This window comes from Propithecus coquereli, unplaced genomic scaffold (genome assembly GCF_000956105.1).
Source record: "Propithecus coquereli isolate 6110/MARCELLA unplaced genomic scaffold, Pcoq_1.0 Scaffold295, whole genome shotgun sequence".
Lineage (NCBI taxonomy): Eukaryota > Metazoa > Chordata > Mammalia > Primates > Indriidae > Propithecus > Propithecus coquereli.
In genome coordinates, this window is record NW_012148563.1 from 4,420,130 (window position 1) to 4,447,226 (window position 27,097).

At 62.4% G+C, this 27,097-nt stretch overlaps 1 protein-coding gene across 2 annotated transcripts in view; it reads right to left on the reverse strand.

The window, feature by feature from the left end:
* The window catches only part of HDAC4 (histone deacetylase 4), a 113,173-nt gene that overhangs the window by 25,372 nt on the left and 60,704 nt on the right, over positions 1 to 27,097 (reverse strand). The window contains exons 9-14 of one of the 2 annotated variants that reach the window (XM_012648867.1): positions 26,590 to 26,828; positions 20,275 to 20,532; positions 17,125 to 17,311; positions 14,026 to 14,159; positions 9,626 to 9,746; positions 3,015 to 3,061 (exon numbers count right to left, since the gene is read on the reverse strand). In XM_012648867.1, coding sequence (XP_012504321.1) covers positions 3,015 to 3,061; positions 9,626 to 9,746; positions 14,026 to 14,159; positions 17,125 to 17,311; positions 20,275 to 20,532; positions 26,590 to 26,828 — 986 coding nt within the window. The remainder of the gene's footprint in view (positions 1 to 3,014; positions 3,062 to 9,625; positions 9,747 to 14,025; positions 14,160 to 17,124; positions 17,312 to 20,274; positions 20,533 to 26,589; positions 26,829 to 27,097) is intronic. The other variant, XM_012648868.1, reaches the window with a different exon arrangement.

Below are 27,097 nucleotides of genomic sequence, written 5' to 3' on the forward strand. Positions count from 1 at the left end.
GCCGACAGGACGCTGTGGGCCAGCCACTCCTTGGGCAGACACACTTGGGACTTGTGCCCTTCCTGGGGACGTACCCAGCCCAGTGAAGGTCCCCGGAACCAGGATGAGCTTATTCGACTTTCACACGACGTTTCCGGCTCCGTGGGAGGAGCCTCCTTCTCATGCTGACCTGCCCCGAGCGCCGAGCGGTCTGGGGCTCCTGGGCTGGGCCGACCCGGGCCTGCTCTGCCCTCCTCTACCCCGGCCCAGGCGCACCCGGGCACCTGCCCACTGCGAGGCCAGCATGCCGCTTGACAGACGCCAATCGTTATGTGGGAGGGACGGGTTTCTTTCCAGGCAGCCTTGAAGCTTCACCTTCAAAGCAAGGCGATTTAAAATGCATTTACATGGGCTGAATACATTTCCTGAAGAGTGCATTCGGCAGTGGTTACTCTTTCAACAACCGAACTTCTATGTTCTTTAAATAGTTTCCAAATGTCAGAACACTCTCCACTTTGCCTGCTCTCCACAGCGTTAATGCTCAACTTGCAAAGAATGGCTTCTATTCCAAATAATGGCACATTGTGATTCATTGAAGCAGCCACAAAAATAGGCCCATCCTGGGCTGGTTACTTCAGCTGCAGAATTGGTCCATTAGCATCAAAGGTGACAGACCAGCCAGAGCTGCGCAGGAGAGAGCCACCAGCCGCCCTGGCCCTCTAGGCGTGGCAAGGTCCTGGGCGGGCCAGGCCCAGGGGCTGCACCCGTGAGGACAGCGGTTTGGCCTAAAGCACTCAGAGATTGTTTCCATTCCAAATGCGATGACCTGGGCTTTAGGACTAAGGACATGTGACAGGGAGGGGAAGGGGCCGACCCCCGAGCCATGAAGGGCCTTTCTTGCTGCTCCGCTCCCCTGGCCGCTGGGCACACGGGCACCCGTGTCTGCAGGCCCAGCCGTGCCCCTCCTGCGGGACCCTGGGGCTCAGAAGCTCCTGGATAAACCCCCAGCGCCACTGCAGGCTCCCAGGCTGCCACCGTCCCTAGAGAACCCCACAGCTGCTCCTGCTGCTCCCCTGGGGCCGGCGAGGCTCACGGCAGGGAGCGGGGCCCCGGCCAGCAGAGGGCCATCGCTCACCAGGAAGGGGTCAGAGAGAAGGTGAGGCTCGTGCGGGCTTTGCACAGGAAAAGACAGAAAAAGGGCGGAGCAGAAACGTGGAGAGAGATCCTCGAGGAGCTCTGGAGCGGACACGCTGCAGGGCGGCGATCTGGGGGCCGCAGAGCGGGGCGCACCCAGACCATGCAGGACCCAGGTTCAGCAGGGGAGCTCAAGGACGCCACCCCCTTGCTCGTTTGCAGCTTGTAATAATTGGGAGAGGAACGAGGCAGACGTTTATTTGGTTTGAAAAAAGGTTGAAACGATTTTAAGCCCGTATTTTACCACGGTTAAAGAAAGATGAGTTTTAAACTTTAATGGTACTGCCACACAACCCAAACGCCAGCTCAAAACCGCTTAGGGGACGGGCGCCAGCCTCCCCGCCTGCTCTCCTCCCAAGGGCACTTTGGCTCCTGGGCCGACACCCCAAAGGGCTGGCCTCTGGCTCTGGAAGGGGACACTGAGGCACGGGCGGACGGCATCTGTGCCAGTGATGGCTAGTCCAGCCCAAAACCAAGGCAGGGACCGTGCCGCCGTCTGTGTCCTCCTGTCAGAGGTCATTGCGGAAAACGACAGGAAGAAAACAGGACCTAAGGGCTCCACTCTCCACTGCTGCTTCCCCTGGGCCCTCTCTGCCCAGCTCGGCCGCTGAGCCGCTCCAGCCGTGTCTGCGCACAGGCCCGTCTTTGTGCCCGGACGCAGTGCGGCTCTGCTCGGCCGCCACGCCTCAGATCTGGACTCGGCGTGCGGGAGGGGCTGCCTGGGCTCGACCCCCAGGGCTGACCCTGCATTTAGCTTTCATTTGCAAATTATAAATTCTGCCGTGCACAGGCGTGCCGGCTGCAGGGCAGTGCAAATCCAAATCTTTTCAAGTCTGGCCAAAAATTTGCCCCGAATTAAGAGATTGCAGCCTATTTACAATACAAAATAAAATAACTCTAGGAGGGCTTGGTGGTGGTATGAACAAATGCCCTTTATTCTCTTTCTGACGGGATAATTTTCAAAGCGGCGATTTTTGTAAAGACTCAGGAAGAAAACAATTTTGTTTCATTTCCATAACAGAATCCAGACCTGCACCCTGCGATCCGCGATCACACACACGCTGCAGTTTCAGCCACAACGGCTCTTGCTGTCCACCAGCTCCTGCCCGCCGCGCCGCTCTGACCGTCCCTGGCGCCTCTCGGTGCTCTGGAACCGCGAGGGTCGGTGGATTGGCCGGGGGGCTTGGCCTCACCTTCACACTGCAGTTCTGTCACTGTCCTCCCCGCACACCTGTGTGCGTCAGAGCACGGCAGTGGGAGAACTGCTGTCACTGGGAAGTTTGTCCAGACCCGCCCCGCCCTCTGAGGAGCGGCGCATGACAGATGGACGGTCCCGTGCAACTCCAGCCTCCGGCCGGGTCTGCGGCGTCTGCCGTAGAAGGGAGGCCCAGTCAGCAGCAGCCTCACGCACGTCGCACGGCCGTGTGCACCATGTCCCTGCACCGAGAGCTTCACCTGCAGCCTCGGCGTGGACACTGGACACGAGCAGGCGCACGTTCTAGCAAATGCCGTGCTCACGTCCGAGTGCATGGACCAGTGTTGGGGACTCGGGAGGGGATGAGGTACCAGCCCGTGTGCAGGGTCCTGCGAGCCACAGCCCCCTGGAGCCCGCGCCTTGCGTGCCAGACGACTTTCCCCACAGGACGTGCCCAAGTCCGGCCATCAATAAGCTCTGGGCTCACGCGGCCTTTGAAGCCACACATGGCAGCCCTGCCGCCAGCCCGTGTGTGGAAAACACCTGGCAGCAATTACCGCTCTGAGGAGAGCACGGCTGCGATTTCTGTGACCGCTGGGACCCAAGGAGAAACAGGACGGCACTTACACATTAAAGAGATACTTACCCCAACACCGCCGCAAGGAAGCCGGACAAACACCGAGGTCAGCGAGCCTGCGGGGAGAAGGGGATGGTCAGACGGGCCCGGGCGCGGCGGGTGGAGCACAGTATGGGCTCTGGGAACGCCGGGGTCTTACAGCGCTTGGGCGTTTCTGAGACACGCACAACACGCCGCTTCCTAGGGGTCAACTGCCCCCCAGCACCGCATGGGGCCCTGCTGTGGGTCAGTGTCTGGCTGCAGAGGCGCCCGGCTCTCTGCAAGGGCAGTCAGGCCACACACCCTGTTGGGGACAACTCAAACTCTCACGGCACCAGCCAAGTCCTTAGGGGCTGGGGGAGCACAAGGTACCCCTGGCCCCAGCCCTGTCCCCGGTGCCCTGGGGGGGACCCTGTGCTCCTGCAATGCTCCTGTGCCGCAAGTCCTGTCCCAGGACCTGATCCTGGCTCCTCCGGGCTCCCCTGAGAGTCTCTCGGGAACATGACGACCACGGCCCTCTGGGCTCCCAAGCGTGGACTGTGCTGGCCACGTCCGGATCCAGGTCTCCCCACAGGGAGGCGGGGCCCACAACGCCGCCCCCAGCCCCGTGCTCCAGCCTGCCCCAGTGAAGGTGCTCCCAGCACGGGGACTGAGTCTTTTTCTTCAGTTTGGTCCCACTCCTGGCTGACTGCAGGTGACCAGCTTAAAACCTGCCCATCTATGAGAGACACCTCCCCTCGACGGCGGCGGGGCCCTGTCACCCTGGCTGCTGCCCTGGGTCCCCAGCCCCAGCCTGGGCTGATCTGTGCTGTGGCCAAGGAGACTTAGGGTTGCTGCTCGCCTGCCGGATCTAGCAGGTTCCTTGACCCAGCTTGGGGCCCCACTTTCTGGACGGGGCAGGGCTGGCTGGGCCCTCTGCTGGGAGGCCTCTCCGCCCCGCCCAATTGGGAACCACAGCTCCGGCTCACGACGCTCCCTGCACCTGAGGCCTGTTGCCCAAGGAAGGAGACTGGTGTCGGGGTCAGGTGGGGACCTGGCCAGGCCGGTGACCTCGGCACAAGCAACAAGAGCCTTTCCGCGGGGCAGAACACGTGGCGTGTGGGAAGAGCAGTCGCTGTGGCACCGGCAGCTGCAGGAGCGCAGCTGGCGAGGAGGAGGAGCTCCACTATCACCCGTCCGCTTTGAACCACGGGTGGACCCCACGCTCCCAGGTGGCCCCAGCCAGGTCCTCGGCGGAAGGCCCTGTGGGCAGCTGACCCGGCCACAGGTCTGCCTTTCCCACTGTGCGGGGCCACGCGATGTGCATCGAGGACAGGGGCTTGGAGTCGCCCTCTATGCTGCAGAAGAACGACCACGTCCGCTTCCCGAGGCCGGGGCTGCCACGCCGGCAGGGTGTGGGGCGGGATAGCAGCGGGTGGCACCACAGCCACTTTCTAGAAAAGCTGAGAAACGTCTCCATTTCCAAACAGAATCCCTTGTGCTGGCAGTGGCTGGCCTGTTCAGAGACAGCCTGTGCTGCAGCTCCCTGGTGGCCTGGCGCTGCCGAAGGCATGTCTGTGCCCGACTTGTCCCCACCCTGGCCTGGGCCACACGAGGCACTGAGCCTACGGGGCAGCGGCTTGGACCAGCCCCGACCCAGGCTCTCCCCCCCGCTCTCAGGCGGTCCTGTCCTCGCGCCCGAGGGCAACGGCATCACTGTGGCCTCCCCCTTCCTCGGTGCCGCCCTGGGCCCGCCTCCCACCAGCCTCCCACTCCCCTCCACGGCCTCGGCTAAGTGCTTCTACCCAGAGCCTGCATTAAATGATAAATCATCTGCGTACTTTGATGTTATCATCCTCCAGCAAGCAAAGACCAAATAAAAAACCAGGCGCACCACCACGTGTCCAAACGCACACACCCCACGTTTGGGCGGTGGTGCGGCACGGAGTTACAGGGAAGCTGTTTTGGTAACAGAGACCCGAGCGTCCACGTCAGCCCCTCGGCCACGGTCCTGCCCCAGGAGTGCCCGTGCTCTGCCCGGAGCCCAGGCCTGTCCCCGGCACTGCCTCCTGTGGTTTGGGGCCACAATCGCCTAGACCGGGCCATGGAACCTTCCGGCCTGGTGATGGGGCCGAGGCATTCGTGACTCTCGTGTCCATTTGTAGCAGGCAGGCAGGCAGGCGTCCCCTGCCTGGGAACGGGACGGGCAAGATGCCGACTGTTCTTTCGTCGTGCTACTACTCCTGGCTTGGGCCGGGCCCTCACTGTGCGGAGGGGTCACCCGGCCCTTCCCTGCGCGTCACCAGTGCTCGCGCCCAGGAGCCCGGCCCAGGCCAGGCGCCCCCTTCTGATGCGGCGCTGCCTCCGCTGCCGTGCGCGGTGGACCCGAGACTCGCGGTACCAGCTAAGGCGGCGTATTTCACATCAGCGAGTGACCACGAAGGGCCTTTTGCGTGTGGCTTAGAAATTTGTGGATTCCATTAAAAGAAGAAGGGAAATCACACAGCAGTGTTTAAACACCTAATTAGGGTTATGTTAACAGAGTTTGAGATAATCACCAGCTATTACTACATCTGAAATACTGAGACTGAAGATAATGAAATCTCTTGGTAAGGACAATTGTCAGAAATTTAAAAATCGATTTCAAGTGGTGAGAGGCAATGGATTAAGTCATCCTCACAGTCATGTGAAGAGATTTTAAACACAAAGCTCAGCAGAAAAGGAAATAGAACGATTTGTGATGTATCGTTGATGTAAATTAAACACACGCGCAAAATAACATACGCTTTGCAACAAACGCTTTGCTAACAAAAGAAACGCTAAGTACGCTAAAGTGGTTGCCTACGGGGGATGGGAATGGCGTGAGAGGATGCTGGAAAAACATTCAACACAGACACCAACAGCAAGAGGGGGTTCAGGGCACCCCGCTGGCCACGAGCAGGACCAGGGCCACCCAGCGGCCAGCGGCTGGTGGTAAGAAAGCCCTGAGCTTCGGCGGACCTGCCCTTCACCTTTTCCCCAAGGACACCACACACCCGATTTCCCGCGTTCATTTTGGATAATCTGTCTTAAACCGAGTCTGAAACTAGCTAGAAACCCGTAACGTTCTCCGGCTGGTGGAGTTAAGCCTGCCTTCACCTTCGCTGAGGAGGCCGTCCTCTGCCCTGCTGCACTGCCGGGTCTGGACGACGGCCGTGGGGGGGCCCTCTGAGAACAGACGATGAAGCGTCAGGACGGCCCGGGCAGACCGCTGCCCTGCTGAAGGAGACGGAGCCGCGAGCACGCGGGGGAGAGCCGCCACCCAGCAGCTCCCCAGGCCCTCTGAGGCCCTGCCGCGGCAGCACTGGTGACTTCACGGCACAGCAAAGGTCTCCTCGCAGCCCGGGACCCACGGCAGCCTCCCTCTCGCTGGAGAACACGCCGGGCAGCCAGGGCGCCTGGTAAGGACCCAGAGGATCCCGAGGGGCAGGGGACCTGGCCTGGGCCCCGCGCTGCGCAGGCTGCGCTTACTCCGCTCCCAGCCCGGGGCCACCTGCCGCCTCCCGCCGTCCACACTGTCCACGCTGCCCTGTGCTAACAGGCCCCGGCCCCAGGCCCCAGCCGGCGCACTCTGCCTCTCCTGCTCCTCCACGGGCTGTCTGGATTGGCGGCTCTCCCTGTACCAGCCCCTATCCTGAGTCCTGCTCCCTGATGTGGGTCAGGGGCTGGGCACCAGGGACATCCTGTAGCTCTGGGTATGTGGCCATGCGGGGATAGGGGACAGCCTGCACACGGGAGAGTCCACACGGTGCTCCACGCAGACTGCGTCATGGAACAGCGTGACTAAGGACAAGAGCGTGGCGTCCCCTCGGCCCTGCTCCTGCCACAGGAACCAGCTGCTCCTGCTTCCACCCATCTGTCCCGGGCGTCTTGTGTCCCACCTCCCAGGGCTGTGCCTGAAACCACGAAGCCCGAGCTGCGGAAGACAGCTGAGCAGCAGGAACAAACCTCGCTGTGCGCAAACACAAAAATGCCTCCACGAGGTGACAGCTCGGGGAGCAGACGGGCTGCACAGAGTCGTGGGCCGTGCTCTGGCAGCAGCTTCCTGGGCTCCAAGTGCATCTTGGGGAACGGGGCTCATGACAGCGGAGCCCCTGGCAGGGCGTGGACCGGGATTCTCTCCTGAGCCCGCCAGGACTCCCCCACTCCGGGTGGCAGCATGGAGGCCGTGGGGTGAAGCGCAGGCATCCGGGCCTGCGGGGAGGAGCAGAGCTGCACGGCTGGGACAAGCGTCCCGACCTCGGCTAATGGCCTGCGGCATCTCGGCAGGGACAGCCCCACCTGGCTGGCTCTCAGCCACACTGCTCCAGGCTGGTCTGGCTGCTGCTGCAGGGGACCCTGCTATCCCCAGGACCACCTTCGGGGCCGGCCTCCCAATTCCCCTTTGCTGTGGTGGAGTACGTCCTCCAGTGGCTTCTTGAGAATGATCTCGTGCGAGGGAGAGTCCCCAGCCCCCGCACGCCCGAGATGCGCCCCCACGCTCCTGCCCCCCACGGCCTGGCGGGTGAAGCCGTGGATGGGAAGGGCGCTGCCACAGAGCTGGCGCAGCCCAGCGTGCTGAGAAGTCTGAGGTGCCCTGGCTCCCTCCGGAACCCGCGGCTTGTCTCGTCTCTTCTGAGACTCCACCGGTGCTGGCTCGGCGGGTGCTGCAGCCTGGGGCCCCCTCCTGCTCTGCGTCCTCTGGGAGCTCCGCACACCGGCCCGGACCTCCTGCTCTGTGTCCTCTGGGAGCGCCGCACACCGGCACCGACCTCTCTCCTGGGCTTCCTTTCCCGTTTCCGCTCTGTCACGTTTTCGCTCCAGTTTCTGGGAGATCGCCTCAACTTATGTTCCAGCCCGTGGGTTTGCTATTTCCGTGACCCTGTTTTTAGTTTTTATTTTCTCCGGACATCCTGTACTTTCTCTCTTCCACTGCAGGCGTGTCTGAGACGCGGTGCGGCGTCCGCTCTGAAGACGCGAGGGCAGCTTTGGTTTCTCCGGTCCTGCCTCCTGCCGCCTTGGCTCAGTTTCTGTCCCAACGTCCCTGCTAAGCAGCTTCTCCAGGCCCCGGGTAATCCCTGGTCACCTGCGAACTGCGGGTTGGATGCTCTGGGCACAAGGGGTTTATTAACCGTGAGAGCCAGTATCAGGGATCTCGGGGGGCCTGTATTCTGGGGAACCCTGGATGTCGGCTTCCTTGGGCTGGGCAGATCCCTGAACAGGCGTCTCCTGTCTTCTGCCTGGAGGGTAAAGGCCGGCATTCCGGGAGCCTGGTAGGGAGGGGTGGGTGGATGGGACTGGCGCCCACGCCCTGATCGGAATCCGACGTCCCCCGCGCAGGGACCCCGTTGTGCCCTTTCTGGAGAAGCAGCAGGAAGCAGCCGTCTGGGAGTGTGGGGTCACGGCCCAGAAGCCCCTCTGTCAACTCTGGCCCAGACCCCTCTCTGCCCCCAGCCAGCAGGGTCCCCTGGGCAGTTGCCTTTCCTGGGGTGAGTCGGTGGCAGTCGTCCCGGCACTGGCTCGGGGTCTGCTCCCTGGCCTCTGCTAGGTGGGACCACGGCCCTCCTGCCGCCCAGCCTCCGAGTCCTGCTGCAGACTCCCGTCCTGCCCTCCCCAAACTTGAGGGTGTGTCTTTTTGAAAGCCCAGATACCAAGGCAGTGGGGACCCAGGAAGCAGCACCAGGTGTCCTCACGGCTCCACACACACCCTGTCGGGACCTACCGGGTGTGCGGTGCAAGACGCCCTCAGCCAGCGCGCGAGTGAAGGCCTGAGCGGGTGAGTGAGCGAGGGAGCCAGCGTGAACGTACGAGGCCTCCCCGCTCGAGTCCCCGCGAGGCTCTGCCTGCCCGGCCCAGAGCAGGCCTTCCTCAGTGTCGCCACGTGAAACGCGGGCAGCGCCAAGCACAGCCCTTTCCTCGCCCCCGCGACCCGGTGTTGGGGATCCCAGCCCCTCCTCTGGCCGTGCTCAGGGCAGAGCCGCCGTGGGCTCCTTTCCCGGCGGTGCGAGGTCGGAAGGAAACCAGTGGGCTGTGACTGGCCTGGCTCAGGGTACGTGGGACGCTGGGGAGGAAATTATTTAGGAACAAAGGGGGCGCACAGAGCCCTCAACCCCAGGTCTGTGGTCTGCGCCCAGGGAACCTGCAGAGTCCCCCTCCCCAGGCCTGTGCCCAGCGAGCCCTTGCAGCCCCGAGTTTGTCAGGAGTCCACCCGCCTCTGCTGACGATACCCTGGAAGAGAGTCTTGCCACCTCCTGAGGCAGGAGATTGCTCCCGGTAGAAAGTCCTTTCCATGAGGCCAAAATCTCCCCACCACCTACACACGTGGGGATGCCTGGCAGACAGAGCCGAGAAAGCAACAGCCTTTCGCCCTGAGCAGCAGCCGGGACTATTCCCGATCGGCTTCCAGAGTCAACACTGCTTTGAGCGTCGTCTAGGCCAGTGGTTCCCAGCCCTTTTCTACACAACGTCCTCGCTACGGGGCACGCCCATCCGGGCCGGCGGCTCCCACGAACGGAGGGTGAGGGTCCTCCACTTTACCTTGTGACCTGGGGGCGACACCCACAGCCACCCCAGCCGCAGGGCTGGAAACACAAGCTTGGGCGATTTCAAACCCAACACGGGAGGTAAGGAAGATCTCGAAATACCTAGAAGTTTCTTACTGTCCAGTTTCTGCCTGTTGAGGGGGTTTGTGCCATAGAGGAGGGTGTGTGCTTCCGAGTGCACCGTCTGCAGCTCCTCCAGGGTGGCCTTCCGTCCGCGGATGCTCTGGGGGGACAGAATGAGAGAGGACGCTCGCGTCGGAGGCTGCTGGCCCCCTTGCAACAGGCAGCAGCCCCCACTGAAGCCATCGCCCAATCTGATAGCACGAACAAGCCCAAGATTATTTGATTATCGCAAAATAAAAAGCAACGTCACCCAACACGATCTTTAAAATATTTGAGAAATATTTGAGAGAGCTTACGCTTTAATTATAGCTTTGAAAACACATTAAAAAAAATAATTCCAGTCTTCAGTGCGTTACCCTTCATGGTGACATAAGTGATTTGGCATCAAATTACTACTTTGCTTTCCATCTGCCAGGGTCTGGTCTTAAAATAGAGGCGAACTGACAGAGGCAGCGTGAGTCGCTTCACTCAGTTCACGATCACGGGAAACTAGAACCCGGACCCCCCAGTGTGTCCAAGCCCCAGGCTGGAGCAGCTCCCCGCAGACGGCGCGGGTCTGCCGCTGCCGCACGGTCCGGGACCTGCCCGGGCCGCCCCCTGGGCGTGCTGCGCTTCTCTGTGCCAAGCAAGTTCCTCTAATCCAGACACCTGGGCCAGTTTTCAGACTTTCCCCAGAAATTCACAGAAAAATCACTCTTCTTCAGTTGAACCATATTCACTTAAGCTTCTAAAAGGCGGGTGGGTTGGGACAGAGACTGGAGCTAACGGCTCACGTGGGGACGGCGCTCCAGGGCTGGGCCTGCGCCTGTTTTCACCAGGCAGGAGCAGGGACCCGGCCCACACCCACCGACCTCCTGCAGGCCCAGTGTCCACGCCTGTGCGTGACGCCCGTGGCAGGGCGTCCTGGAGCCCTACCCACGTCCTGCACTGGCGGAGGCTCTGGGCCTCGGGCCTCGTCCGTGCAGGCGGAGAAGGAAGCGGGCGGGCCTAGCGGAGGGCAGGGACCCCGGGCAGGGGAGATCTGCTCCAGGGACTTTTCTCTCAGCTGCTGCCCCACAAAACCAGGCTCTTAGTTTCTGAACTAGCTTGTTTAAGAAAGACAAGATGCGATAGCTCTCCCCGTGGCAGAAAACCAGTCTATGGTCCCTTTCCCGAACTAGAGTCATTTCTACTTCGGAGACATAAGCCAGTGTCCACACAGGAGGCATGCACTCCGTGGGTGGGGGTATCGGGGTGCAGGTGGGCCCCGGACAGCTGCTCGGGGACCCTCATTTTGAATGCGCTTGAGAAGCACTCCCTCCCGCGTAGGCACACCGTGTGGCCAGGGCCAAGGTCCGTCTGGACAGAAGGTGTCCGGGCCAGCCATGCTTGGAGAGGCCTTTGTGGGGGTCCCCGGGAATCGCAGTGTCAAGAAGGGGCAGGTGGTGCAGGCTGGACTTAAGGTGAGGGAACAGCAAGGCCACGGCAGCCACGTAAGCTCTCCCCACGTAAAGGCTACCCTGCTGGATTAGAGTTAGAATTGCAGCAAGAGAGATTTTAAGTTAGACAAAAGAAGAACTTCTAAATTAAGGGGAATATTAGAATAAGCCAAGTAAGAAGAGTATAAAATACCCATCCTTAAAGTATGCACAATGAAGACAGGAGAGGTGCACACTGAAGCAGCAGAGGCTGCGGGGTATCGCCGGTGCCCAGGCTGCACGCGAGCCCGCTAGTGATGGCTCCGCTCGCCCGCGCCTGCTGGGAGCCGACCTCATCTTCCCGTCTCCCTTTTAACTCCTGAGACAAAGTAGCAAAAGCCCCCTACAGCCCCAACCCACAGGCTGCAGAGGCAGGAAGAGAAAGCCCAGCGTGGCCCTGGTCTCTGCTGCTTCTTCCCTGCCCCCTCCCCTCCTTCCTGCAGCCGCGCCCGGGGGACAGGTGGGCACCCGCCCGGGGCACACAAACAGGCAGGAGCTGCTTGGGCCCCATGACGCCTCCGTGGAAGGCGGGGCCCGCACAGCGTGGCTTCCTGTACGCAGGGCTTGGCAGTGAAGCTTCCAGGTCCCTGTGAACTGGCGGGAGGACCCCTAACTGCGCGTAACATGCGCCACAGCTCCCCACGGGCTGTCGTCCAGTGAGCTAAAGCGAGAAGGAGCTGGGTCACCTGGGTCAGAGGCCACATCTTGCTGGCCTGGCCCCCCAGAGGGAAGAGGGTCCCACGCTTGTAGAAGAGACCTCCCAGCCCACTCCCATCCTTCCCCACAACGCCAAGTGCCCAACGCAGCAGCGCCAGGAGAGAAGCCGCCCTCAAGACCCCTGGCCGTTGTCTGTCCAGAGGGAGGGCGCCGACCACGAGGTCCCGGCCCCAAGGCCTGGGCTCCAGTCTCACTGGGGCCTCCACGTGGTTGGGGGCCCAAGGGCCCCACCCACCCGTCTCCTCTTGTTGGGGCCCCTGACGGTCTGTGTCCAGCACCTGTGGCCCCTCTGCTCTGCCACCCGGGGAGGCCCAGGTGCCCGCTGGGCCCCGGCAGGCCCGTGCCAGCAGCCGATGCCTGTTCCCTTGGGCCGAGTTACCACGGGACGGGCTCTGCCGCGGAGCTGCACCTGCAGCCGGGGCTCCTCCAGCTTTGGGAACAGTCCCAGGAGTCTGGCATCAGCGTTGCTGCCTCTAGGGTCGCGTCCGAGCCGCCCGTCTACCCCCAGCTCTCCTGCCCCTGTGTTCCTGCCAGGCTCTGTCTGATCCCACTGCCCGACGCCCGGGGAGCCTCTGCCAGCCTCGGCCCAGACACAGCGGGCGCTGCCACCAAAGGCAGCAGAGGGGCATGGAGGGCCTCTGTTTCCTCCCTGTGTTTTCATTTCCTCACTTCTACTTGCTCGTGTTTGCTTTTCCAGCTAACAAACTACACCTGAGTCCCCTGGCTGAGTGGCCCCTCCTGGGGAGGGGAGAGGCAGAAGCAGAGAGAGGCTGGGCAGTGGGTGGGGTCCTGTGGAGGGCGGAGCCCGGAGATGGTCCTGCAGCCCGTCCGCTGGGCAATGCTGCCCCCCAGTGGCGCAGCCGTCTGGGCCTTGCGCCACCGGCTGCTCCTCCCCAGCGCGGGGCTCTGTGCCCGGCTGTGCACCTCTCCCCCTGCAACCTGTGTGTCCCCAAGAGAACTGGTAGAGGGAACTGGGGTAATGTGGGCCGTGACTCACTTGTCCCTGAACCTCCCAGCTTCTGGAGAGGGGAAGCTGCCGTGACGGGGCCAGGCACTGCGAGGGGCTCTAGGAGGTGCCTGCCCACCTCTGCCACGTGTGCTCGGGCCCTGGCCCTGGGAGGTGCTGGGGCTGTCGCAGGAGTGGACGTGGATGCTCTGCCCAGCCGTGGACCGTCTCTAGCCTGGTGGGATTTCTGGTGTCGGGGGAACAGAGCAGGTCTCCATGGCGGGGCACTGCTGGGGGCAGGCGCTGCCACCCCCACTCCACAGACGAGGAAACAGCAGCTTGCCCATGGCTAGAGGCGTCTAGAGAGTGGAGCCCTCCTGTGGTGTGCAGGGCCTGGCCAACCCCACTCCTGCCCCCAGAACTTAAGCCCCCCATGAGAACCGCCTGCAGGGCAGAGGGCACGAGCAGGGTCCGGGAGGCCACTGCTGCCAGGCTTGGGCAGAGTGAGTCCTGGTCCCTGGACTCAGTGGGTGCTTGGCCTCCTTGTCTGAGAGCAGGCACAGCCCCTGCCAGCCCCGACCTACGAGGAGCCAGGGAAACTGAGGACGCCAGAGACCCCGCGGCTCTGAAACGTCCTCATGTGACTCCGCGGAGCGGGCGGGGGCGGGGCCGTGTGCATGAGCCGCACTCATGCCAGACCAGCGCACATCTGCAACCTCACCCTCGCACCGCCCCCAGGCCCCGGCACTTCAACCGTCCTGGGGAGTGGCCCGAAGGCCTGGGCCATCCTCCTGTGCTCGGAGCAGCTCGGGAGCATGAGAGAGAGAACATTATTTTGAGGACAGGCCAACAGGCCTCATCTGAGACGTGGTCTGACATTCCCCGTGGGCCTCTAGACGGCGCGTCCTGGCAGGAGCTCCTTCCCCGGGGCGGTGGCGGGAAGGCAAACGGGGACAGTCGTGGACTCAAGGACATGCTGGTCAGGGGTGCAGCAGCGTGTCGGAAAGGGGCACAGGACAGGCGAGCGCGGCTTCCTACAGGGAGGCCGTGGGGTTTCCGGACGGCCTCGGGCTTTGGGCGGTAGGCTGCCCGCCCGCTCGGGGGTCCCCCACCCCTCAGCCCCCTGCAGGTCATCACAACCCAGCAACTCCACCTGCTGGGGCCCTGCAGGCCCGAGCAAGAGCAGGACAGGCGACGCCGTGAATCAAGCCTCCTAGAGCGACGTCTGAAGCCGCAGGGGGCCCGCCCTGCCGCGTTACCTCGCACTTGCCGCGGAGGCCGGTCTCCTGCAGGCGGGACCAGATGCTCTGGATCCTCCCAGCGTGCTCGGGGTGGCTGTTGGTGTTCCCGCAGGTGCACTGGTGCTTCAGCATCAGCGTGTCGTACACGAGGCCTGGGCGGGGTGGGGCAGAGACGCCGAGTCAGAGGGGGGGCCTGTCCGTCACTCGGCTCGCAGCACCGCCCGGGACCCCCAGCAAGACCTCGGGGCTGAGCCTTGTGTGGGACCCGTGTTGAGGCCTGTGCTGACGTCTGAAGAGAGCGATTTTGGTCTCCTAAAACCCCAGTCTGGCTGGTTACGGGCCAACCGCTGTCTCAGCAGTTCTGGTGGACGGAGAACTGTCCAAGGTACTCGAGATTCAAGAGAAACACAAGACGTGGGTCCTGCCCTTAGAATCCTCCGGAGTAGCTGGGACATACGTGTGAAACAGAGCGAACAAAAACATGGAAGCACAGGTCTGACACGAACCCAACACGGATGTAACCAGAGCCCAGCGCTGCCCGGCACCCAGGCAGCAGCCGCAGGGGTTGGCTACCTCGGGGAGGGAGCCCGGCCTGCCCCAGGACCAATGGGCCGGTGGCCTGGGCTTTGCTGTGGAGAAAGAGTGGCACACTCAGACTGCGGCGGCAGGTGCCACTCTGCACGCGGGGCGACGCGGGCCCGCAGTGAAGGCGGATGGATGTGCCTGGCGTGTCTAGAGCTGGGAGGGACGTGCAGGCGGCCCCGCCAGGACATGCCGCGCCACAGCCACTGTGCCTGCCAGGCCCGTCCACGAGGGCAAGGTCGGCCCCTGGTGACATCGGGCAGGACGGCTGCCCCTGTCCCTTCCTTACACACCTGGGACTCCAGGATTGTGACGGGGAAGGCTGGACAAGTCCCTGGCGAGGGGCATCTGTCAGCCAGCATGTGCTTGCCCAGGCTGAGAGGGCAGAGTGAGCCGTGCAAAGTGTGGGCTCTGGCGTCAGAGGGACGCGCTCTAGCACCTCTACGCGTTTGACGCTGGGAAGCGACTCTGCCCATCTGTGCTCCCGCACCGGGCACGGAGGCAGCACCACCCCACCAAGCTGAGCTGCAATTCAGGGTGATCCGGTTTCTGGGGGCCCAGCTAGAGGACTGCCCTCTGTGCATATCACTTCCCATGCTTTCTGCTCTGTCTCTCATGAGTCAGGCTAACAGGAGTCAGTTCCCTGCACTTGGGGGATTCTGGGCTTGCTAGCGAAACAGTGCTGGGGGATGGGATTTCTGGTGGAAAAGCAGCTGGGCAGGTGCAGGCTCACAGGACTGAACACACGCAGACACGATCGCTGCGCCATGGCAAAAGGCAAGAGGGTGTGCACGGGAATTTGGGATGGCAAAGCACACGTCTACGTGTGGACACAAACTGCCGCCGTATGTGCGTGTTCGTGCATGTGCACGCGTGCGTGTGTGCATGTGTATAAGCCGCCAGATGGCCACTGACACCATGAACTGGACTGCGCATCCCACAGGGGCACCACGACGAGGTGACGTTGCTGATATCTACTGATCGCGTGGCCGGACCCCGTGCGGTTGACGTCCCTTCACAGACGGAGAACTAGAGCTCATAGACGGGGAGCTGCACAGGTCCCCCAGCCGACGGCCGGCAGGGCCACCCAGGGCCCAGGTAGCTCAAAGAGGAGCTACGTCGCTGTGCACAGACGTGGGAAGACAGCTGTAAGCAGGTGGGGTGTTACCAGAAAGCACAGGCTCAACAGACTCTGTCTGTGTCCGTCTGTCTATCTGGCCCTGCACAGAAATCGACCTGGGAGATTTGAACCCCCCCACTGACGGGGGCTTCCACCTGGGTGGGACTGGGGCAAAGGGCATCTTCTAGGGGCTCCCTTCGCATCTGTCTGTTTACAATGAGTGCATGCTGCTGTATAAGCTGACGGTGACGGGATGAGAAAGGCCACTGCGATGCGGGGCTGCCCGGGAGTCCGCGCTGGTCGCCCGGGCAGGCAGGCCGGGGCAAGAGTCGCTCTGCAGTGGCTCCGGGGTCTCCCTCGCCTGAGCTGTGTTCTTTCAGGAACAATGTCTCAGTCAGTGGCCAAGGACTTACGGAGAGGCCACCACAGAGGGTCACATGATTCTGTCACCTTCTGCAGTTTTTTCTCTACTTTTCTTCCTGAGAAGCAACATTTTAATTTCTGGATAATTACTACTGAAATTCTTCTCTGAATATGCCTGGCATCCTTCTAAGAGCCAAAAAGGAGAACTTTGCAGAGTGCAGACAAACAAGACGTGTTGTGAGAACTGTTCGGAGGATGAACTATTTTGTATTTACGCTTTTTTCTTAGTGTGGCAACAACAATGTTATTGAGCATCGAGTATTAAATCACAATGGGCAGAGCTGTCCCAGCGTCCCTGCTTGTCCCCAGAGGCAGGAGCTGCTCTCCCAGCTCCCATGTAGGCTGGTGGGGCTGAGCCCTCCCCTGCTCTAGGCAGCCCCAGCTCACGCGCCCAGACCGCCCTGCCCGCCCGCCGAGCTCTCGCTCTGCCTCCTGGCGAGAACCTTTCAAGCAAAAGCAGCATCCCTGCCTGCGGCCTGCTCCTGGCTGGCGGGGTGGGGACGGGCACCGTCCGGGACAGCACAGGTGGAACAGCAGCGTGGGCAGCAGGTGGGACCCCAGGGTCTCCCTGGGCTCTGTTCTTGTACAACTGACACCTGGTCAGTCTGCAAATTGCACCAGGAAGTCACTGGGGTCTCAAAGTCAATGCCACTGACGTAGGCCCAGTGCAAGGGACGGAGTGTGTGAAAAAGCAAGTCCATCTCCTGCTGTGTCTAGAGGGGAAGCCCCCAAGTGGTCCCCCATGTGGTCGGGGACTGTTCCCGGGAGGAGACCGCGGTTCTCTGGGAAAGAGAATGGGGGCTTTTGAGCCCATGAAGGGACCCAAAATAGAATCCGGGGTGTGGAGTGGGAAGGGGGCCCTCGGTGACTGCTCTGCTTGTCCCTGCACCCAGCGTGGCCCTGGAGAGGTCCCAGAGCAGCGCCTCAGGCCTGTCCCGGCACGTGGCACAGGGCCCACCCTGCCCCCGGCCACGGAGAGGCCAGTGTGTTACCTGTTGTGAACCTTGGCTTGGTCGGGGGCTCCTGCACAGACACCGGGAAGGTGGCAGACGCCGGGGAGGACTGTGCCCGGGACAGAGGTCTGTGGCCACCAAAGGACACGGGGATGCCAGCGGCCTCCATGGATGCCTGGTAGTTCCTCAGCTGGTGGATCCGCTGCTGCTCCAGCAGGAGGGCTTGCTGCGGGAGAGAACAAGCGGAGTTGGGGCCGGGATGCCGTCGCCTGCCTCGTGGCTGCAGGGCTGCGTGTGTCCACTTGTGCCTCGTTTGTTCGCTCATCCACTCGCAGGCCGCGGCCACGCGGGACGTGGCTGGGGGGAGGGGCCTTCCCTGTGTGCCCCACTGCCGAGCAGGGCCCTGTCCTCTAGGACCGGACTCGCCCGTGGGAAGACAGAGAGCCCACAGGGAACTCTGCCCGCAACGTCAGTCGTCACCGTCACCACGCGCCAAGGCAGGGCTGAGAGGCGCCAAGCTACGGAGGAACCCTGGTGGCAGGAGGGGAGCGGGGCCCCGTGCCGAGGTGCGAGGGCTCGGCAGGCGGGTGTAGGGGGAGGCGCCGGGCGGGTGGGGGTGTGGGGCCTCCCCGGGGCAGCACCGGGCCCTGCCAAGTCCATCTTCGAGCACAGGACGTCCACATAGCCGCGGGGCGGAAAGGCCCACTTGGCCACAGCGCGGACACAGAGAGAGTGAAGCACAAACCGCTGCCCCCCGCCGAGTTTTGAGCAGGAGCGCCCCGTCCGCATGCCACGCTGGGGTGAGCGAGCGAGCCGCAGACGCGGACACGCTGACTCTGTTTCATTCGCAGCTTCCCTCCCCCGGGGTCACCGTCCAGCACACCCTCACGTGGGCTGAAAGAAGTAACATCCCATCCAGCTTCCGCGTGCCCAGGGCCCAGCTTGGGACACCTGGGCAGGGAGGGGCAGGCCTGGCAGGTGTGGACGCGCTTCTGAGAGGCTGGGGCTTGGCTGGCGCACGGATGGGAGGCGGTCCCCGGGCCAGGGGCCTGCGACACCCTGAGGGACAGGAGCCGCTGTGGGACACCGGGCACGGGCTGAGGTGCGCATCCCCGGGGGGGGAGGGGACTCAGAGTGGCCTCTCCCACAAAGCCACTCCTCCCACAGCCGGCAGAGGAAGCTTCCTCCAGCATTTCCTGAATCAGCCAGGGGTGGCGGCATGGCGGCCACGCCGCACAGCTGCGGGAGGACGCGGAGCGCCCAGCCTGGACCCCAACTCAGGTCCTGCCTCAGTTTAGACGAACGAGTCCTGTGACTTTGGAAAACCAGCTCCAGGTGACACAGGGCCCAGCCCGTGCCTCCGAGATGGGGAGGAGGGAGCTTCCCGTCCCGGCTCTGATCCTCCTGCCTCGAGGCAGAGGGAGCAGCGCAGCCCCAGGGCGCTCCTGGGCCCCTGCACGGACCCCACCTGGTTTGAGAACCAACTCGCCCTCAATACGTATGGCTTTTTTTCTTTTTTTAAATTAGATACCCCATCGTACATTCACTTCTGCAAATTGCCAGACGTGCCGCCAAGTTCTCCTGATGAAAGGTTCTGCTTATTTCTCTTCGGAGAGCACAGAAAATAAGTGTTTCTAACAATTGTCTATGCTGGGCCTATACCATTCCTCTCTGTCCTAAGTAAACGCTGATCTACAAGAAACTAGCCTTAGAAATCACTTCAGTGGTTGCCCATTTCCTGTCGGCACAGGAACAGCACGCTGCACTTCAGCTACGGCGGGAGACCTGCCTTCCTCCGAACCCGCGGCCCCTCCCCCGCCCCTCCCCAGACAGGGAAGGGAGCTCACGGCTCGGGAGCGGAGGAACGTCCGCGCATCTACACGAGACAGGCCAGCGGCTTCACCGAGTGCTGGACGGGACTCCATACGGTCTTGTTTAGTGTCTGAGGTACAAATGAAGTGACCCCAGAAATTGGACACAGGCCACCCTGTGAATGACAACTGGAAAAAGCAGCATCAAGTCAGCCTCTAGGGACAGGGTGGCCTACCCGGCCAAGTGGCCTCCAGAGACATCTGAGAGCTACCCTGGGTGTTGTAGATTTGGGCCCAGTGCTCCCGGGGTACAAGGCTTTGTGTCCATCCACAAGGTGGCAAACATTCTAAAAGTAGATAAGAATGAAGCCGTCTGGCTGGGCACAGGGCTCACGCCTACAATCCAAGCACTTTGAGAGGCAGAGCCCAGGAGTTCCAGGCTGCAGTGAACTATGATTGTGCTACTGCACTCCAGCCTGGGCAACATAGCAAGACCCTAACTGTTTAAAAAAAAAAAAAAGGCATGAAACAGTCTGTTGCAGAGTCATTCTGCCCCTGTCTTTCGAGGTGCTGTGAGGGGAGGTGGAGACCCAACGTTGGGTACACGCCTGGGCCGTCACGGAACTGGGGAAGAGGTCAGCGGGACAGCCGGCATGGAGCCCAGCGAGAGGAGGGAATGTCCCAGTGGCTCCCGCACCCCAGACGCAGTGCCCAGGCATCCGGCCCCACTGCTGTTGGATACGATCAAATTCCATTGCTCCCGCTCCCTGATGGCACCAACTTGCTGCCCAACTGTCCTAAGTATTCTGTTGACTTGGTAGTTTTATTTTTCACTGGAAATTAACAAATCATTCACTGGATTTCTTCATCAGTCTCTTGTAAGTTTGGTTATCATGTGTCAGTGCCCTGGAAGCTTACCAGCTCTGGGTACGCAAATTGCATCCTTTTCTGGATCTGTAAGACTAGTCAGCAGCAACTACTTGGCCCCCAAAGGTCCTGGTTTCTGATCAAACCCTGCCTACCTTTTTGATGAATTAATAAATCAATCTCCCTTTCCTCACCTTGAGCGATTATGCCGAGTCCCACTAACGCGTGGATTTCGTGTTAATTTGCAGCCCACAGACCTGAAGGAAGCCCATCCCTAGGGAATCTGGGGCCCGTGTTTGGCAGGAAGCAGGTACATTAACACCCACGGTGGGCAAAGTCTGGTATCCCCAGGTATGGCTAATGTAGCACAGAAACCACGCTTGCCCCCTCACTGGCCAGGAGCAGAAGGAAGCTCTGCAGCCTCCTGTGGTCACCGTGCAGAGGACGCTGGACGTGGGGACCGTGGGTGGCCGCCATGTACCTGGCTCCTGGCGCCCCCGCCCGCGGTCACCTGTCTGAAAAGCAGCTCCTGCTCCGTGGGCTGGCGCAGGCCTGGCTCCACCTCCCGCGGGGGCCCCGCCTCGTCCTCGTCGCTCTCAACGGGCTCCTGCTTGACCTGCACGCTGGCCAGCGTGTGCGCCTCCTTCTGCCCCGAGAGCCGGTCCAGGTACGGCTCGTCCAGCAGGGCCTGGTGCTCGCGCAGCTCCTCCTCTGTCTCCTCAGGGTGGCTCTCGGGCTGCCGGGCCGGCTCGCTCGCTTTGGGGATGATCTGCAACCCAGAAGGACAACGAAACTCAGCGTGACCCAGGGCAGCGGGGCTCGTCACAAACCCACACTTCACAGCAAACCACGAAGGGGCCCGCGGGCACGCTACCGCCAGAAACCAAAGCCAGCAGGTGCCTCTGTGCCCCCACAGGACAGAGACCCGGGGCGCTGTCCGTGGTGCTGAGGAAATGACGCCCAGCCGGGTCCAGCCCAGAGTTGGGGTGACCTGGCCCAGGGAGGAGACACGCGGGCGTTGGTGTGCACTCGGCACTGCCCGGCGTCGGGTACAGTGAAACGCAAAGCACGTTGCCGTGTCCCCGACTGCGAGGGCAGCGAGGGTGCAAAGGGGAGTCCAAGGCTGAGCTCGCAGCCATAGCTGCTGAGACAAACCCTCGGCCTGCCCCCGGCCACGGAGACCTGTGTCCACAGCGCCTGTCGCTGGGTCCCAGGGACACGCCACGACCTCCCCCTTGGCCTCCTCATGCAGTAGGTGGCAGGTGCTTCCCTCTGCCCTCTGCCCACCTCCCTGCCTGCTCACGCCTCCGTCTCGCCGTCCTGGGCCGGCTGCTGGGCTCGTTTCCACCCCTGGCAATCTCTTCCTACTACAGATTCCTGGTGCCGCTGCCTCGGCGTGTGGTGTCTGGACTCACTCTTCGTTTCCAGAGCTGACGGCTCGCTAGACACCTTGGCTCAACCAGTGCAAGCTGGACTCGGCAGCCTCTTCCAAGCCTCTGCCTCCTACCTCCACCTCCCCTGGCGAACGGGGCCTCTCCCCACCAGCCACCAAGTCGGATCCTGTGCCTCCCGCTCCTGCGCAGCCGAGCACGGCCGTGCACCGGTCACTGCAGTGCCTCTCCCGAGCCTCCCCAAGGGCCCCTCTCGCCTGGACTGTGGCCGTGGCCTCTAGCTTCGACCCTCCCCACCTTTTCTCCAAGCGGCGGTGGGGGCGAGCTTCCAGATGGCCAGCTGACCTCTCGGTCCCCCGCTGAAAGCCCCACGAGTGCTCCTCCGCCATCTGGCCCCGCTCACCTGCAGCCTCCCCGCCCCCAGCCACGCACCGCTCTCGCCCGGCCGTGCTCCCCCCGTCCCTCAGCCCCTGCCCCTCCCTGCAGCTCCCGAGGGCTCCAGCACACGCTACTTTCTCCAGAAGGCTTCTCTGACCCTCCAAACGGGGGCGAGGAGACCCCCCCCTCCCCCCCGTGGCCCCTATGCCGCTCCCAGCATGGCATTTCCTGCAGCATCGTGGCTGCCCCTGCATCTGCCCACCTTCCCAGCACTCTGCAATCCACGCGAGGGAGGGCCCACCTCTGACTCCTCCACACGGCGACTACGCATCGAACACCCGCCAGCTGGACGGGGACGTGGAGGCCTCCAAGGGGACAAGGTGGACGGCGGTGTGCACCGCGGACTGCAGAGCACCCTGGAGCAGCACGGAGCAGCAGGGCTGGGGCACAAAAGGCCACAAGCAAGGGCAGGGCACCCCAGTTGTCATCTGATACAGCTGACCTCTGAACTCTGAAGGTGACATCACAGTGTCCACTAGAGCCTCCCAAGGGCTGCCTGGGTGGGGACAGGGAGGACGGGGTACCTGGTGGGACTTGCTGTCCCTGCGGCAGAGGCCCTGCGTGTGCCCAGGGCCGCACGAGGCCGTGCATCTCACAGGGGACCCTGGCACCTGGCATCTGAGTCGCGGCTTCCGGGACCACTCGGCTCACGGTCGCCGGTGCTCTCGGTTCCTGCCGCTCCCCCAGGGCCCGGCGTGGCCTGAGGGTAGCAGGGTGTGGTTTGCTGAGTGGCTTGCGGGAGGCCCACTGAGAGGCCGGGAGGCTCTCACAGCACAGTGCTTTGGGGGCAGAGCAAGGAGCGCAGGACCCTGACAGGGGAGCTTGGAGAAAGCTCTGGAGAAGGCGGCGCGGAGCTGGGGAGGACGCCTGGCGGAGGCAAGGTGGCAGCCAGGACGGACATGCGGATTTGTCCGGCCTCCAGGGAACAGAGCCTCTGCCCTGGACGTGCAGGTGTGAGGGAAGCGGCAGCAGGGCTGAGGCACGGGACAGAGGCGCTAAGGACACAGGATGGGCTCAGATCCCTGAAGCCGCGAGGGCAGGAGGCGCCGGCTGCCCCTGACGTCAGCAGGCCTTGGCGAGGTGCGTTCTACATTGGCGGTGGGAGGGCTTAAGGGCTGACTGTTAAAGAGCCTCGGACTTCTTTCCTAATTTCCTGCGCCCTTTCTCGCACACCGTGGTGCTCGCACCTTTAGGGCCAGGAAAGTGCGTTCTCTTCTCCCAGGTCTGCCTGGGGGTGTGGTGTCCCCTCCCCCCCATCCCTCAGGGCGCCTCCCAGAAGCTGGGACCCTACTCGTGCAGCCTGTTCTGGGAGGGTCCGCAGCCCTGGCTGCAGCGGAGGAGGCGGAAGAGTGGGAGGTGGCCGTGGCCCAGGAATGACCCTGTGCCGAGGCCGAGGACAGGCGGCGGAGCGTGGCAGCGTGGGCTGGAGCAGTCCCTCACGGGGCGCACTTCCCAGGGTCTCCTTGCGAGGGCAGAGGCCTCTGGGCCCCTCTGGAGAAGCCATGACACTTGGGGCATCCAAGGCGGAGAACCTCGGCTGAGGCGAAGGACTCGGGAGGCCCCGGGGCGTGGCCGAGGCTCTGCCAGGTCCTGCAGCGGTGTCCAGGAGGGTGCTGCCGACGTAGCGGCCGCCCGCGTCACAGCCCTTGCCACGGCACCCAGCACCGACGCAGGCGCCGTGTGGCCAGCCTCCCCGGGCTCGGCCAGACACAGCCTGGCTCTTTCTCTCTGCCACTGTGAATCCAGCTCTGCCTCTCGCTGGCCAGGCTGTGGCCTGGGGACACGCATGGAGCTGGCCTCGGGAGGTGAGCCTGCCGTAGCAACGTGGCAGCAGTAAGTGACAAACAGATCAGCTCTCGGTAGTCCACGGGCCTTTTGGACACTGACAGCCGCTTGGATCAATTAAGTTAGAACAGATGCGCCTCCATGTTCGGAACAAGACATTTGAAAAGTCAGCCTGGAGCTCAGAGCCAAAACCAAACTGGTGAACGGCCAGTACTTAAAAACCGTTGCACACGCTCATGATTAGACCACACAGAAAGTGAGCCCAAGTGTTCACATTCAAAACCGAGAATGTCACGTTACAGGGAACCACATCCAACGCTCAGCTCCGCAGGGCCAAGGCACCGTGTGGTGTCGGAAGTCGCTGTGCGGATGCCTTCGGCAGAAAGGCCGCCTGCCCCGGTGGTCGGGGATGCCTTCAAATATCTTTTCTTGAGAGGAAGAAAAGGGCGTATCCCCGAATATACGTTTCCCACCATACACAAACCAGACACAACTGAGGTCGGGTCAGGACGCGGCCAGCAGACACAGAGGGCAGTTGCACTTCCGAGTTCAAAATCTCCACTGGTCTTTGTGGCATGCATTCTCCAGAAAGTTCCTTTTCACAGCAGACCTTTATTAGACGCTGCTGCCTGCAAGGACCTGGACACCGATAGCAGACGCTAACGCGCAGCCAGAGAGCCCGCCACAGTCCCCGCGCCGGCCCGAGGGATGCTAAGGGCCCCTGCTCAGGGGTCTCGTCTGCCTCGTAGCGTTTTCTGAGCCAAATGGGGCAGCTCTCCCAGCCATGGACCTCGGGAAAACCAGAGTGGACACGCCCGGCTGCTGGCGGTCGTCTCTCAGCGACACTTCTTAAGCAACCACACGGCAGGCCTGGGCTGAAGGAGTCGCGGTGCAGGCGGAATTCTTTCTGTGGCTGCCAGAGCTGGGCAGATGCCCTCGGGGGACAAGCCCCTGGGAGCGTCAACCCCCAGGAGGAAGGGCAGGAATGTCAGTGCTGGGCGGTGCTGGGTAAGGTCCCTGTCTTCCTGCACGTCCCAGGAAAACACTGCACAAACGCTTCAATCAACTGTCACCACTGCCGTACATCAATCACGTAACAAAATCCAGCAAGATTACCCAGTCCCTGAGTCGCTCTTTTCAAGAGCGCTCCGCGTGTGAACAGGTGTTTCCTGTCTTCCTCAAACCTCCTACCTATTACTCAGATAATGACATAATAAAATTAACAGCCCTGAGCAGGCATGAGAAGGGGAACGTGAGTGCTTTTCACACTCGCAGGAACGGCACTTGGCAGGCTCCCGTCTCGCCCACGCCCAGCGCCTTCCTGTCCCGGTGAGGGGGTTGTCGGCGCCATTTCTGACGCGCTGCACGCTAATTGGCGCCCAGGCCTGTGGGGCCAAGGGGGACCTGGGGGGGTGGGTGTGCCTACTTGGCAGTGCACGGTGGGCGCCCACCACATAGGAGCTAGGCCCTGGGGGCGGGTGTCCTCTGCCATGTGCCCCGTCCCCACCACGGAGAACACCCGGGCATGGACTTGGGCTGAAGCCGGCTCCCGTCCCCAAGGCAGCCCGCCGTCCTGGACACTAACCAATTGGAGCCCTCGACCACTGGGGGGCTGAGCAGACCCCCTTCTGGGCTGGAACTGGAAGGCTCGCGGACCAGGCGGGAGTGAGGGGCTGACGGTGCCGCGGTCAGGGTGGCTGGACGCAGCGTCACCCCTGTGAGAAGGTGGCAGATGTGGGGGGCTTCCCTCCCCACGCACCCCTGCACCTGCACAGGGATCCTGTCCACTTACGCCAGGAGACCTCTCTCCTCCCTCATCCCTTCCTGCAGCCTTTCCTTCCTCAGGGAAACGACAGGAGACCCGGCCCTGCCGAAGCCAGAGGCCCCGGACCGGGCCCCGCTGAAGCCAGGGTGGGAGCCCTCGCGGCAAAGACGCCGTCGGGAAACGATCTGTCCTTCGCCAAAGCCGCCAGGCCTCTCCAAGTTTCCTCCACACGCTCCCCTCCCGTCATCTCAACCTTTTATTCCTGTAACAACTTTACTGAGATGTAATTCACATACCATAAAATTCACACTTTTAAATTATATAATTCAGCCGTTTTTAGCACACTTCGGAGTTGTGCAACCATCACCATAGTCTAATCTTAGAGCGTTTTTCTCATCCTTAAAAGAAGCATGGTGCCCCCGGGCACCCCGCCCCAGGAACCACTGACCTGCTTCCCGTCTCACGGGGCTTGTCTGCTCTGGACACGCCGTGAGAATGAAAGCGTGTGCTACGCGGTCTTTGCGACAGGCCCACTGCGCTGGGCACAATGTTTCCCAGGCTCCTCCACGCGGTAGCACGTGTGGGAACTCCGTTCCTTCTCAGGGCGGAATGATGTCCCGCAGCACGGACAGGCCACGTCTGTCTGACCATCCGTCACCACGTGGACGCCTAGGCTGTTTCCAGGGCATGGCCATCATGGGAGAAGCTGCTGGGAACGTCGGGGGTTGGTTTTGTGTGCACGCGTGTCCACCTCTGCAGAGCTGCAGGGCCACGCGGCCGTGTTTAACCTTTGGAGGAACCGCTGGGCTATCTTCAAAACAGCTCATCTCACTAATACCGGAGATGCTTTACACCAACGTCAGCATTTGGTAAAAGCATATTCAGACTCTGTCTCCCTATGAACCGGCATCATACCACCACCTTCCTGCTCCTTCCTCCCGAGAACGGGCCCGAGTGGCTCCCAGGACCTCCGCAGGGACGCAGACCCCTGTGGGCGGCCCTGGGCCCGACACCGCCTCTGCCAACGTCCCCCTGACAAGCAATCGTGTCACGAGCACCATGTGACCGAGAACACGTGCTTCTGGGACTCCACGCTCTCGCACAGTTGGGGCTTTGGGCTGTAGCTTTGCTTAAAGACACACTTAGTAAGCCACCTTAGTAAACCCAAGGAAAAAATCGCCTAAGTACAACACACCACGCTCTGACACAAACGCGTCCTGTTGCTGACGGGGACCGGGACAGGCCCCGGCCCGGGCTTCCTGCTGCAGGTGAACTGCCCCAAGCCCAAGTTCCGCAAAGCATCCCCCTTCCCAGTCCTGCCGCACGGCCAGAGCGCGTGGTCACCATTTCTCTTTGACGCCTCTCGGCCTCGCCCAAGGTGGGGAGGGCCGACGCCGACCAGTGGGGACGCAGAGCACAGGCGCCCGCGCCGCGCCGGCAAACCCACCTTGTTCATGTGCAGCTGCTGCTGCTGGAACTGCTGCTTGTGTTTCTCCAGGAACTGCTGGTGCTGCTGCTGGATCACCAGGTGCTGCAGGGCCTGGGCGTTCTGTGGCAGCGGGGCCGACTGCGTGCGCCCCAGCGGGCGGTGCTGCCGCAGCTTGTGGATGGAGGGGGACACCCGGTCCGCACCAACCAGGGACTGTGCGTGGAGGGGCAGAGCTCCCAGGCCTGAAAGATACCAGTCTGAAGATAACATGGAGGAAAAACAGCAGAGGGAAAGAGGAGGAAGAGAGGAGGGAGAGGGCTGTTCAGTAGGTGACGGAGACCACCAGGCCGTGCGCCTGCAGCCTGGGCGCCTCCTCCCAAACCCGGGCCTTGGGTTCCAGGCTGCGGAGACGGCGACCTGCTAACATCAGGCTGACACAGGAAATGTCGGGGGGGCCCTGTGGCAAGTTTCAAAGAGCAAGCGTGCCCTTCCCAAGGGTGGCCACTGCGCGGCCGCCCCTCGGGGC